The 12,643-nt window shown below is 47.1% G+C and overlaps 3 protein-coding genes across 5 annotated transcripts in view; 2 read left to right on the forward strand and 1 right to left on the reverse strand.

Moving 5' to 3' along the window:
* sugct (succinyl-CoA:glutarate-CoA transferase) overlaps positions 1 to 5,939 on the reverse strand; it is a 49,730-nt gene extending 43,791 nt beyond the window's left edge. The window contains exons 1-6 of one of the 2 annotated variants that reach the window (XM_076761067.1): positions 5,775 to 5,939; positions 4,635 to 4,686; positions 4,488 to 4,561; positions 4,316 to 4,401; positions 3,600 to 3,650; positions 2,678 to 2,798 (exon numbers count right to left, since the gene is read on the reverse strand). In XM_076761067.1, the coding sequence (XP_076617182.1) occupies positions 2,678 to 2,798; positions 3,600 to 3,650; positions 4,316 to 4,401; positions 4,488 to 4,561; positions 4,635 to 4,686; positions 5,775 to 5,907 (517 nt within the window). In that variant the 5' untranslated portion in view covers positions 5,908 to 5,939. The remainder of the gene's footprint in view (positions 1 to 2,677; positions 2,799 to 3,599; positions 3,651 to 4,315; positions 4,402 to 4,487; positions 4,562 to 4,634; positions 4,687 to 5,774) is intronic. The other variant, XM_076761068.1, reaches the window with a different exon arrangement.
* The window catches only part of LOC143339681 (NLR family CARD domain-containing protein 3-like), a 371,505-nt gene that overhangs the window by 350,183 nt on the left and 8,679 nt on the right, over positions 1 to 12,643 (forward strand). The gene's annotated exons all lie outside the window — the stretch shown is intronic.
* The window catches only part of LOC143339684 (protein NLRC3-like), a 31,868-nt gene continuing 26,491 nt past the window's right edge, over positions 7,267 to 12,643 (forward strand). The window contains exons 1-5 of one of the 2 annotated variants that reach the window (XM_076761059.1): positions 7,267 to 7,488; positions 7,653 to 7,802; positions 8,168 to 8,287; positions 9,282 to 9,517; positions 10,065 to 11,926. In XM_076761059.1, coding sequence (XP_076617174.1) covers positions 7,672 to 7,802; positions 8,168 to 8,287; positions 9,282 to 9,517; positions 10,065 to 11,926 — 2,349 coding nt within the window. In that variant the 5' untranslated portion in view covers positions 7,267 to 7,488; positions 7,653 to 7,671. Of the gene's footprint in view, positions 7,489 to 7,652; positions 7,803 to 8,167; positions 8,288 to 9,281; positions 9,518 to 10,064; positions 11,927 to 12,643 lie in introns of those variants that run through there. The other variant, XM_076761060.1, reaches the window with a different exon arrangement.

Genomic DNA, 12,643 nt, shown 5'->3' on the forward strand with positions numbered 1-12,643 from the left:
CACAGATCTGGAATCAGTGGAGACGCCGGCTCAACATGTGACGGCAGACGCCAAAGACTCACAGAAACAGCTTCACGGCGAGGGGAACCCGGATGCATCGCACCGCCAAAGCACCGGGCGGGGCTTAGCGTTGGCTCGTCCATTTTCCAACATGGCGGCCGGGTCGCAGGCTTCTCGTATTACAGCTGGACAGCAAAATATGTTGATGACAGGATTGGAGACTCGGAGTTTACCGACCCGGCCTGGTGGGACAGTTTGATGTTCGTCATCCTGCTACGTCGGCTGCAGGACTGCGTGAAGCAGAAGTCGAGTTGTGATTGGACGAAGTCGGAAAGGACGACTGGTCCGTCGGCTCGAGGAGATGAGATGCCTCCACGCCGACGACGAACGTCCACTGAACGTGTTTGTTCCTGCTCACACCGTTATTCTACGTGTCCGACACGCGACGGTTTCTGTTGAACCAGAAACAGCCATTAGATTCAGGCAACAGCTCAAGCGTCCTCTAGCGCCACCCTCAGGACAAACTGATCATGTTTAGCTCAGATCAGTGATCTAGATGTAGCCTGTAGGGGGCACCAACAGGACGTCAGAAGCCTGCAGGTCACTGTCCTGATGTGGCACCTTCACGCTGGTTTATTAATGTTCAGACTGATGAAACAGTGAAGTGAGCAGAACCAATCAGAACGTAAAGACAAGAAGAAGCTGGTGGAAGCAGACGGAGGTGGACGAGTTCCTGCTGATCTGCAGGAAATGAGGCCGCAAACTACAAACTCATGAAAACACGAGGAGGACGCAACACCGCAGGTCCTCACGGAGGCCTCGCAGTCAAAGGCTGGCCAGCGTGTTTGCGGGCGGCGGCGCCTGCGCTCGAACCCTCCACGAATCAAACACACACAGCTGTGTGTCACTGCTGGCTGTTACTACACCTGTGAGGTGGCTTCACCTCACAGCCTGCAAGAGAGGAAACAGACCCATCAGAGGGACGCAACGGCAGCACAGTGTGTCCCCTTCAGAGGGTCAGTCCTCACTGTGGACTCCAGAGACATCTAGTGGCTCAGTCTGAGAACTGCAGGACCGAAGGTGGGCTTGAGAGACCGGCCTTCAGGAGACGGGACACGAGCTGGACCCAGTGAGTCAAAGTCAGGCTTCAACCAGAAGGCCAGACAAAAACACAAAGCTTCATGTTTTCAAGAGTCAAATGAAAAACTGTGAGTGATCCAGAAGACAAAGAAACGAGCTGCAGCTACAAAGACTTTCAACTGATCAGCAAACAGACTCAGTCTAAGAAAAATGCCTCAAAATGAGCTGAACAAGCAAACAAGACCATCAGCCGGAAGGTTTCTGTGAAGTCCTTCTTCATGTCTGTCACCAGGTCCGATTCCCTGCCAATCACATGACACAGCACGCAGAGCAGAAGAAGAGAAGAAGAGCCTCTTCACATTATACAGAAACAGGAAGCAGGAGGAGACGTTTCTTCAGGGAATTTCATGGTCGTCCTCCTGGACACGAGCGTCACATGTCCTTCATTCACGGCTGCCAGACGTGTTCATAAGGAACTGAGCTGCTGTTGGCTGATCACCTGTCAGGTGTGGCCTCACAGGAACCACAGGTGGACTGAAGTCCACGGTGTGTCTCTGTGTCTTGAGGTGGGATGGTCCTGCAGTCAAACAACACCTCACGCTCAGAGGACGGCCGTGAACGATCGGAGCGTCTTTCTATGCTTCAACTGTTTGAATAAAGGCTCAAAGAAATATTAACGGTCCATCTTAAAGAGCCACAGATGGATGCGTTACTTCGTCTGCACACGTGTTCAGAACAGAAATATGAGCTGCATCTTTTCTCTCACTTCCAGAACAAAAGAAACACCAGAATGAAGTCCGACTGAAAGCAAAGGACAGAGGAGCCGCTAACAGCTGTGAAGGTTAAACTTCCTGTTGGTGTAACCTGGTCAGGTGAGCTGATATCTTTATACACGAAGTGCTTCTGTCACATGTCGCTGCTTTGAAATCTGAAAACGTAATCAAATCAAAGAATAAAATAAGTCATATGATCGAGGGGACCTTGATAATCACATGACCGAACCACTGAAGGACCACACCAACAGTTTTACAGGTTCAGACCACTTTCTACCAATCCTGCATGTTCTGCATCACTGCTGACCACCGGGCAAACTGTAGAGAAACTCCATCAGGACCAACATTTAGACGTCATCGCCGCCTGGTGTCACCTGGTGATCCGCACCTGAAGAAGACTGCACCGTGAGTCCTGTGAACGAACGCCGAGCTCGACTCACAGCGTGACAGAAACATCCCGCAGGCGTGCTGACAAGGACAAACACACGTTTTCAAGGGTCTCAAAGAGTTGCTGCTGATGATCTCCTTTACAAAGCTGTCATTTCTCACACGTCCATGAATGCACCACGATGCGTAGCTGCCTGCAGCAGGCGTCACAACCATCCATCCATCGCTACGTTTGCACTGAAGAGACACGTGCGACGCAGACATCTCAGATAATCAGTTTTCTGTGTGGGAATCACCTTCGATTCAACGTCGAGTCCTTCAGGTTCGCCCGACAAGTTAAAACATGCACGCAACACGTGCACTGCGGGTTAAGACTCTGTCAAACCGCGAACAGCAGCATCGCCAACCCTCCGCGGGCCGCGGCAGGCGGTCAGTACCTGATATGGAGCAGTAGATGAGCTGTGGGTTCACTCTGCTCAGCTGATCGTATCCTAAACCCATCTGCTGAAGCTTCCCGGGAAGATAGTTCTCTACCAGCACGTCACACACTGCTGCCAGCTGAGAGACACACACACACAACACACACACACACACACACACACACACACACACACACACACACAACACACACACACACACACACAACGTGTAAATATCACAGATTTAAAATACACAAATGAGACTTGGTGTGTTTAAGGTCATGTGACACACGTTCTAATTGTGTAACTCTGAAGCGAGTCTGTAACACCGAATATTACAAACGACTGAAGAGCTGGAAGTTGAGATCAAACGTTTGTTCAGATTCTTCATCACGCTGGTTTCTTCTAGAATCACATGTTCCTCATTTAAAGGGTTTGTTTCAGTCTTTCCATTGAAAGACTCGGGTGTATCAGCGTGAGACTCGGGTGTATTAGCGTGAGACTCGGGTGTATCAGCGTGAGTCTCGGGTGTATCAGCGTGAGACTCGGGTGTATTAGCGTGAGACTCGGGTGTATCAGCGTGAGACTCGGGTGTATTAGCGTGAGACTCGGGTGTATCAGCGTGAGTCTCGGGTGTATCAGCGTGAGACTCGGGTGTATTAGCGTGAGACTCGGGTGTATCAGCGTGAGTCTCGGGTGTATCAGCGTGAGACTCGGGTGTATTAGCGTGAGACTCAGGTGTATTAGCGTGAGACTCGGGTGTATCAGCGTGAGTCTCGGGTGTATCAGCGTGAGTCTCGGGTGTATCAGCGTGAGACTCGGGTGTATTAGTGAGAGACTCAGGTGTATTAGCGTGAGACTCGGGTGTATTAGCAGTGGACATGTCAAAGCCAGCCAGGCCTTCGTGAAGCCACTGGCTGCTGCTGTGAGCGGGTCGTACCTCCTGGATGATGTTTGCTCCTCGGGGATGTTTCAGGTCCACAGAAATACTCTGAAATCAGAAAATCCACCAGAAGAGGCTCAAAGTTACCACTGTGACAACAACACCACACTGAAGCTGAGTTCACTGACACCATGTTAAAAGGCAGCAGGAGACTTCAGGAGTTTCGTCTCCTTCAGTATGAGTACCATCTGTTTCACATCATCACTCTCTCATGCATCATTTCTTAGATGGTTTCCTTCCTTCTTCGCAGCCGTTTGCTTCAGTTCCATGAAGACTAACCTGCAGAGACCTGAAGCACTCGTCAGCTTTACTGTGCTGTTCACGTTCATGTCGCCGCAGTGAGGTGTTGCACAGTAAAGGTGAGCAGGGCTGAATGTGGGTGCTTCACCTGTTCAATTTCACGTCATGTGTCTTTTCTCATGGGCCTGTTGGAAACTCTGACATTTGAAACGTGCTGAGGCCACAAATCATTGCCAGCTGGATGAAATCAAAGCTGGAGGTGAGCAGAGGTGGAGCTTGCTGATGGTTCTGCAGCTCTGCAGATGTTTGATGTGACTGCTGGCGACAGACTGAACTCTCTGCAGGAAAAACCTTCAGAGGAATAAACTGGAAGCAGCAGCTGCTCAGAGGGAAGACGGCGGACTGTCTGCTGAGCTCTCTGAGCTGAGGTCACGTGTTCCTGTATGTGTGTCTCGCCACACGCTCACACACACCTTTTTGTTGCGGTTGACGCTGAGGAAATAGGCGCTCTCGGTGGCGACAAACGGAGGACCCCAGGCTCTGGTGTCGTCACCTGCACCTGTTCGACCAATCGCCACAGTCCTTTACTCACACGCAGGCAGTAACAGAAGTAACAGAAGCCTCACCTGGAGACAGGAGACTCACCTGGTCTCTCCACTTTGATCACCTCAGCTCCCAGATCTCCCAGGATCATGGTGGTGAAGGGACCGGCCAGGACCCTGCACAGGTTTAAACAGACGGCTTAAAAACCCACAGGAAGCCGGAGGATTCCCGCAGCGCGCAGACTCTTACCTGGTCAGGTCTAACACTCTGACGCCCTCCAGCGGTCCAACGCTTCCTCCTGCTGAGACAGACAGTGAAACGACTCGAGTCGAGTCTGATCTGCTTTCAGTCGAACCCTGAACACATCAGCGACTGACCTGAAGTTCAGACGTTACACGTAAAACTCCAAAAGTAAAGTATTACTGAAGTGAAAGTACAGAAGAGTATCAGCTAAATGTAGTCAAAGTATCAGAGGTGAAGTACTCATTCAGCAGAATTACTCATTGTTGTTATTTAAATGTTTGTTCATGTAAAATGTGACTCACGAAGTGTAAAGAAACGTTGTGAAGTACAAAGAAACATAACATGGAAATACTCCAGTCAAGTACAACTACCTCGAAACTGTACCTCTGTGTGAAATAAGAAGAAGAAGAAATCTAACAGATGAATCCTGTTTCATAAAGCTGATAATCACACAGCTCAGCAACTCAAAGGCACAAACCAGTAACGTTTCCCAGTGTGACCAGTGTGACAGCTCTCCGTTCACACCGTGTCTCAGGTGAACAGGGCCAAACAGGCCACAATCAGCACTGGCCTCAGATCAGATCTAAACTCCTGAATCTGCTTTTCTTTAAGGTGACTTCTGTTTGAAGTGCTCTGAGGAAGAGGAAGAGGAAGAGGAAGAGGAGGGTTACAGAGAGGCTTTTTCTTCCTCAGAGCACTTTTCACCTCTTTTCAGGGGGCAAAGTTCACACCTCGGCAGAAAAATCATTCGATAATCAATTCTGACTGTTCAGGTCGTTAATCTGCAGCCATCGCGCTGATGTGTGGTTATTAAACACTTCCTGTAGTTTTACTTTGTGATGACAAAACGCTTCCGGTCGTTCAGTCTGCCGCTGACTTGACTAGCCTGAAGAAGTTCGACTTTGACCAACAACGACAATTAAAGTTTATGGAACCAGTTCATGAGAGAAACGAGCGTCCTGACACCGAAAATAAACATTTAATCCAGTCAGTTTCTTTCCTGCTTTGAATAACACAAGTTTTCAGAGACAGTGAGTCCTCTGGTCATTATCGATCAGCAGACTGAACGCCAGTCACACAGCTGGAGGCTAACAGGATTGTTGGGCTAACATTAGCCAGCTAGCTTAGCTCCAGAGCCTGTAGTACCTCTTTGAGTCTGTGAAAACCATCGTCCTCCGACCGGACACCCAACCGGATGAGTCCTCTGTAGCTGTGGAGTGAAACCGGCCGAACAGAGAGGCGAAAGGCGGCTTTTCAGCAGTCTGAGAGCAGCAGACATCTTTCCACCTGTTAGCGCCAAGCTGCACACACCGCAACAAGACTTCCGGGCCTCGCTTTCAAAATAATGGTCAGGATTAACAAAAGCGGTCACGACTCGGAGAGCTTTTGATAAATCCATCCTCAGTCAAGTATTTTAATCGTCAAACTTTTCTAAGGAGCTGTCTGTCATCTTCTTTCCGTTCACAAAAACATGTTTGCCGTTTCATTGTTCCTGTGAAACCAGCGAGGACAGTTCAATGTCGTCTTCTTCATCGTTTTAAATAATGCAAAGGTCAGAGGTGACGGATGTGTACGGATCCTTTCCTTCAGTAAAAGTAGCAAAACCACGATGTAAAAATACTTCATCCTGCATTAATAATCTTACTTTGTGAAAAGTACAGAAGGACTTGCAGTGAAATGCAGGAAAAGTACTCAAAAGTATTGCAGTATCACTCCTGTCAGTATTATATTATCACTGTCTGTATTACTGAGCCTTTGCCAATGAATTATGTTTCATGAAGTCATCATAAGTTTCGTATATAAAACTTTATCTGCAGTGACTGACTACTGATAAATACATGTAGGAATCACAGTACAAAGTAGCATCAAGTATAATCACGCTCACTCATTCAGGTCATGTATCTTCTCAACTGGACCTGCTTGTGGTTCTAGAAGGGTCGGTCAATGATCCCGCAAGGGATCGATGCCTGGAACTCCCACCAGCCAGTCAGAAGAACCACAAGCAAGTCCAGCTGCCTCTGGGAGGCTCTGAGAAATATGATCGTTCAGTCACTTCAGCGGAAAAAGAAGATGAAAACCTTCAGTGAAGAACAAAGTGCTTCCGTGGTAGAACACGGTGTCTGCGGCTCATGTGTCGAGTGCTTCGCGTGTTCTCGTCGATGCTGCAGCATCACGAGGAGTCGCACTGAGAGCAGAGCAGACTGGACTGCAGTGCTGTGGTTTGGACAGCAGGTGGTGCTGAGCTGACCGATAACACGCAGAGGGCGGGAACCCTGAGAGAGACACTCAAGTTTTGGACGATGAGCTGAGATGAAGAGTTTGTGTTTCCTGTCAGTCTGTAAAAACACGTTCAGCTGGAACTTCAACTAAACACATGATTTCATCATTTAAACACTGAAGCATCAACATGTCGACAAAAAGCCTTTAAATTCAGGCTGTTCAAGCCAAGAGAACACACACACACACACACACACACACACACACACACACACACACACACACACACACACACACTCAGCTCATTTCCTGTGAATGGAGAGGGGAGGAGCAACACTGATCCAGGCTCATGAGAACAGGGAATGAACCCTGAGAGTGAAACTCTCTGGAAAACAGCTCAGACTCCATTTTGAGTGACCGAGCAGACGGAGCAGAGCTGAAGTCTGAGGCAGGGTGAGTGTCAATCCAACATTTTCATGAGTTCACTGTTAAAGTGTGAGTCCGTTTTCTGCCTGTGGACTGTAGAGGACAGACATGTTAGAATGAAGTCAACAGTTTGACTCAGCTGTGGACACAAAGTCATGATTGGCTGAAGAATAAACAGGAAACCAAGTGAAGGCCGAGAAAACAAGCAGCTGACCAGGTGAACTGATGGCTGGATTTACTGTACTGTAAACTGCGTGTGTGTGTGTGTGTGTGTGTGTGTGTGTGTGTGTGTGTGTGTGTGTGAGTGAGTTTCTTGAACACACTTGTTTGTTGCTTCTTGTGTTCTGAGCTCACCGTCAGTGTCACTGTTTCACCTCTCAGACTGACTTCAGACCAGAGGATGAGTGTTTGTGTGGAGGAAGAGGAGGACAGAGCAGAGTGTCCAGTGTCCAGCTGTCTGTCCATGAAGAGCGACCGGTCCAAAGGTGAACCCCCACTGTTCAGTAATGAACCTGGACCCTCAAACTCAAAGTAAGAAAACTGCTATTAACTCATTTCTCTGACTGACTTCCAGTTTCTTCTGCTGATGTCGTGTTTTCATTGTTTTGATTTTGTGTTTGTAGATTAAAAATGTGACTAAAATGTCTTTGCAGCCTAAATTCAACCAACTTTTAGTGACATGAAGAGAAATCATTGGCAGCATCTTCATCTTAGAAGCTGTGACAGCTGTCAGTCACCTAGAAAAGCTGTGATCTAATCTAAGACTGATTCAGACTTCACAGCTCCTCATTATGGACAGTAGCAGCAGTTTGTGTGTTTAGAGCTTCAGAAATGGCTTCATCAGAGAATTGATCAAGGATTCATGTGAACCAAGAAAAACATGTTGGTGTTTGCAGAGTTGAGGACAGCAGACAGAGAGCAGAGTGTCCAGTGTCCAGCTGTCTGTCTGTGAAGAGCGACCGGTCCAAAGATCCTCCTCCAGTTTTCAGTCATGAACCTGAACCCTCAGACTCAAAGTAAGACCCTGTTTTTACTGTAAACTGACCTGATGGAAGATGATGCATTGAGGATGAAGACAAAATCCTCTGCACAAGATTCATGTTGATGATGCAGAACTCTTCCTGCAGATAGAGTTTCAGACTAAGATCGACCTTATTTTATTTCTTCAGCCAAACTCTTGAGAAGCTCCATTTCAACATTTACACTTGGAGAAGATGTTCAGACGTTTTTGGCCTCACGTTGAAGTTGCTGTAAACATTTGCAACTATTCAGAATGTGAAAGAATCTGCTTCACATGTGAAGTGAATTTCCTCATAATTGTCCTCAGAACATTTTGTTGCTTTGACTCTTCGTCAGATCAGCTGTTGTGAGCAGATGCATCTGGAATCAGCTGGTGTCATAATTGTCCATCATGTGGTAAAAAGTCATTTGTAGAAGAGCTTTGCTCACCTTGATGAACACTTTGAGTCATCAGTAAGTGAAGCTTTGAGTTGAGATTGTCTCCATCATATATTGTTGGTAAAGGTGAAGAACAAACATCCATGGACAGTCCTTGTGTTAAAGTGATCAGTGCATGAGAAAGGAAGACTTCTAATCTCAGTTTGAAGTGAACTGACCCAAGTTAAGCTGCCAAAGTGAGTGTGAAACAGTAAAGGACACGATCGGCTCTTTGATGGAAGGATTTTACTGTGAAGTCGCTGCAGGAGGCGTTGAGTTTGTTTTAATGACAAACTGCAGTCAGATCAGTGTTTAATCAGACAGACAGACAGACAGACAGACAGACAGACAGACAGACAGGAAGAGCAGTTTGTGAATGTTCTTGAAAGCAGGAGAGTTGAAATCAAAGGAACAATCATTTCATGACAGTCTGAAGGTTGAACTCAAACAGAAACGTAAGGACACTTTCACTGTTCTCTGTGAGCATCTGAGCTGCTCGACTGTCGGACAAATCTGGATATTTTTCAACAACAAGCAACAAATGGTTGAAGTTACAAAGAAATGTCTTTACAGAGAGAAGAAGAGGAGTCATGTTTGTGTGGAGGAGACGCCGTCCTGCTGTGGTTTGTGTCAGGACGTCCTGAAGGATCCAGTCTCTACCAGCTGTGGACACTGGTTCTGCAGACAGTGCATCACCTCATACTGGGACCAGTCTGCTTCACCAGGAGACTCCTGGTGTTCCCAGTGTGGAGAAAGATCCAGAACAAGATGTGGACTGCAGACAGTCAGTCAGATCTGCACTGTACAAAGTAAGAATGTCCATCTGTCTGCTGATGTCACCACGTCTGTTTTAATCTCGTCTGCAAATCAACTTCAAGCGTGCAGCTAACACTAGTGTTCAGGCTACAGTCGGTAGCTAATTAGCTCATCAGTGTCAGAACATTCTACACCTTAAAATCCTGATCATATCCTCTCACTTCACTTGTTCCTTATTATCCTTGTTATTTCACATATCAGCCTCATTTTACTGTTCACTGATTGCTTTAGTCATATCAGAGCTTTACTAACTTACAAACCAAATACTTCCTGCAGCTGCTTCACACGAAAGTTTTACACCAGCAAACCAGGACAAGGCTTTTATTGTGAAGCAGCCACAGGAAATGGAGTGTGTTTGTCACTGAAATTCACAGTGCATTGTTAGCGTTGCTATTCAATGAATATGGGTCAGGTCACCAACAGTCAGAGGAGAGAGAAAAAGGAGGATTTCAGATGTTCCTTGACAAGCTGACAACTGTTCTCAAATAACCAGGTTCTCAAAATCATTTTCTTGTTCTCACATTTCTTCTTCTCTCTCAGCAGATGGTGGTCTTCAGGAGGTTTTAGATGAACATAAGATCAGTCTGAGGAGGAGATGTGAACGTGTGACTGAAGGAAGTGATGAAACAGGAAGTGGAACCCTCCTCAACAGGATCTACACTGAGCTCTTCATCACAGAGGGACAGAGTGAAGAGGTTAATACCCAACATGAGGTGAGGCAGCTTGAGACAACTTCCAAGATGAAGACCCTCCATGAGACCCCAATCAAGGTCCAGGACATCTTCAAAGCCTTACCTGACCAACAGAGACACATCAGAGTGGTCCTGACGAACGGCGTCGCTGGCGTTGGAAAAACCTTCTCGGTGCAGAAGTTCACTCTGGACTGGGCAGAGGGCTCGGAAAACCAAGATGTCAGTGTGGTGGTTGTGCTTTCGTTCAGGGAGCTGAACCTGATCAAAGATGAGCAGTACAGTCTTCTCGGGCTGCTCCGTGTTTTCCATCCAACGTTACAGAAGGTGACAGCAGAGCAGCTGGCTGTCTGTAAGCTTCTGTTCATCTTTGACGGCCTGGATGAAAGCAGACTTTCACTGGATTTCACCAACAATCAGCTCGTTTGTGACGTCACACAGAAGTCATCAGTCAACATGCTGCTGACAAACCTCATGGAGGGGAATCTGCTTCCATCGGCTCTGGTCTGGATAACTTCCAGACCTGGAGCAGCCAATCAGATCCCTCCTAAATGTGTTGACAGGGTAACAGAAGTACGAGGCTTCACTGACGCCCAGAAGGAGGAGTACTTCAAGAGGAGGTTCAGTGATGGAGATCTGTCCAGCAGAATCATCTCACACATCAAGACCTCCAGGAGCCTCCACATCATGTGTCAAATCCCAGTCTTCTGCTGGATCACTGCTACAGTTCTGGAGCACATGTTGACTCCAGACCAGAGAGGAGAGCTGCCCAAAACCCTGACTGACATGTACTCACACTTCCTGCTGGTTCAGACAAAGAGGAAGAAGCAGAAGTATGATGAGGGACATGAGACGAGTCCACAGGAGCTGATGGAGGCTGATGGGAAAGTTCTTCTGAAGCTGGGGAGGCTGGCGTTTGAACATCTGGAGAAAGGAAACATCATGTTCTACCAAGAAGACCTGGAGCAGTGTGGTCTTGATGTGACTGAGGCCTCGGTGTACTCAGGAGTTTGTACAGAGATCTTCAGAAGAGAGTGTGTGATCTTCCAGAAAACAGTCTACTGCTTTGTTCATCTGAGCATTCAGGAGTTTCTGGCTGCAGTCTACATGTTCCGCTGTTACACCAACAGGAACTCAGAGGTCCTGAAGACTTTCCTAAAAGACAACAAATACAGCGAATCAAAACAAAGGTCTTTTCATGAGAAGAGTTTTAAATCTTTTGTAAAAGATGAAAGCCACTACTCATCTCTGGATGTGTTTCTGAGGAGCAACATGGAGAAATCTCTTGAAAGTGAAAATGGTCACCTGGACCTGTTTGTCCGCTTCCTTCATGGCCTCTCTCTGGAGTCCAACCAGAGACTCTTAGGAGGTCTGCTGGGTCGGACAGACAACAGTCCAGAGATCATCCAGAGAGTCATCAACAGCCTGAAGGAGATGAACACTGAAAACATCTCTCCTGACAGAAGCATCAACATCTTCCACTGTCTGATGGAGATGAACGACCGCTCAGTACATCAGGAGATCCAAGAGTTCCTGAAGTCAGAGAACAGATCGGAGAAGAAACTCTCTGTGATCCACTGCTCAGCTCTGGCCTACATGCTGCAGATGTCAGAGGAGGTTCTGGATGAGTTGGACCTGAACAAGTACAACACATCAGAGGAGGGACGATGGAGACTGATTCCAGCTGTGAGGAACTGCAGAAAGGCTCTGTAAGTCCAGATGTGATTATCAACACTGTTGAGCAACGTGAAGCTGAAGCCATCAGTGTTAAAGATACACACTTTACACAGTTAACTTCCACACGGTCAAAGTTTTACCCTGATTCCAAACAAGTCAGAACGCTTTCTGAAATGTCAATCAGACAGAATGCAGTGATTTGTAAATCCTTTTCAACTTTTATTCATTGAATTCATTTCAAAGATATTTAATGTTCAAACTGATGAACTTTGTTCTTCACCACAGTAACACTAGAGGCGAGATGTGCAGAGCAAACAGCAGCACACATTTCCACTGTGATTTTCATTGAATGTGCAGCCGCAGTCTTTGTGTACTGAGCACCTGATTTACTCAGACAGCAGCTCATGACACAGTCAGCTCCTGGGACGACCTCCAGGTTGATTGTGCCAGTGAAGGAGAGCTCAGCAGGTTGAGTTCAGTGGAGGGATCTCCATCATCAACAAGCTCAGTTTAGTCTTTGTTCCAAAACATGAACTTCAGCCAGCTGACCTCCACCTGATACAACTACTGCAAATACAACTGTAGTAATACAACCTTTAGTACTTATTACAGCAGACATGTTGGTACGCTGTGGAAAACATCAATCAAACAGGAAGTGATCACCTGATCTGATCCTCTCTGACACAAACTGACCTGAGAACAGCTCAAAGTCAATATATTGAATGTTCTTCCTCATCAGCTTCATTGATTTCT

This window comes from Chaetodon auriga, chromosome 21 (genome assembly GCF_051107435.1).
Source record: "Chaetodon auriga isolate fChaAug3 chromosome 21, fChaAug3.hap1, whole genome shotgun sequence".
NCBI classification, from domain to species: Eukaryota; Metazoa; Chordata; class Actinopteri; order Chaetodontiformes; family Chaetodontidae; genus Chaetodon; species Chaetodon auriga.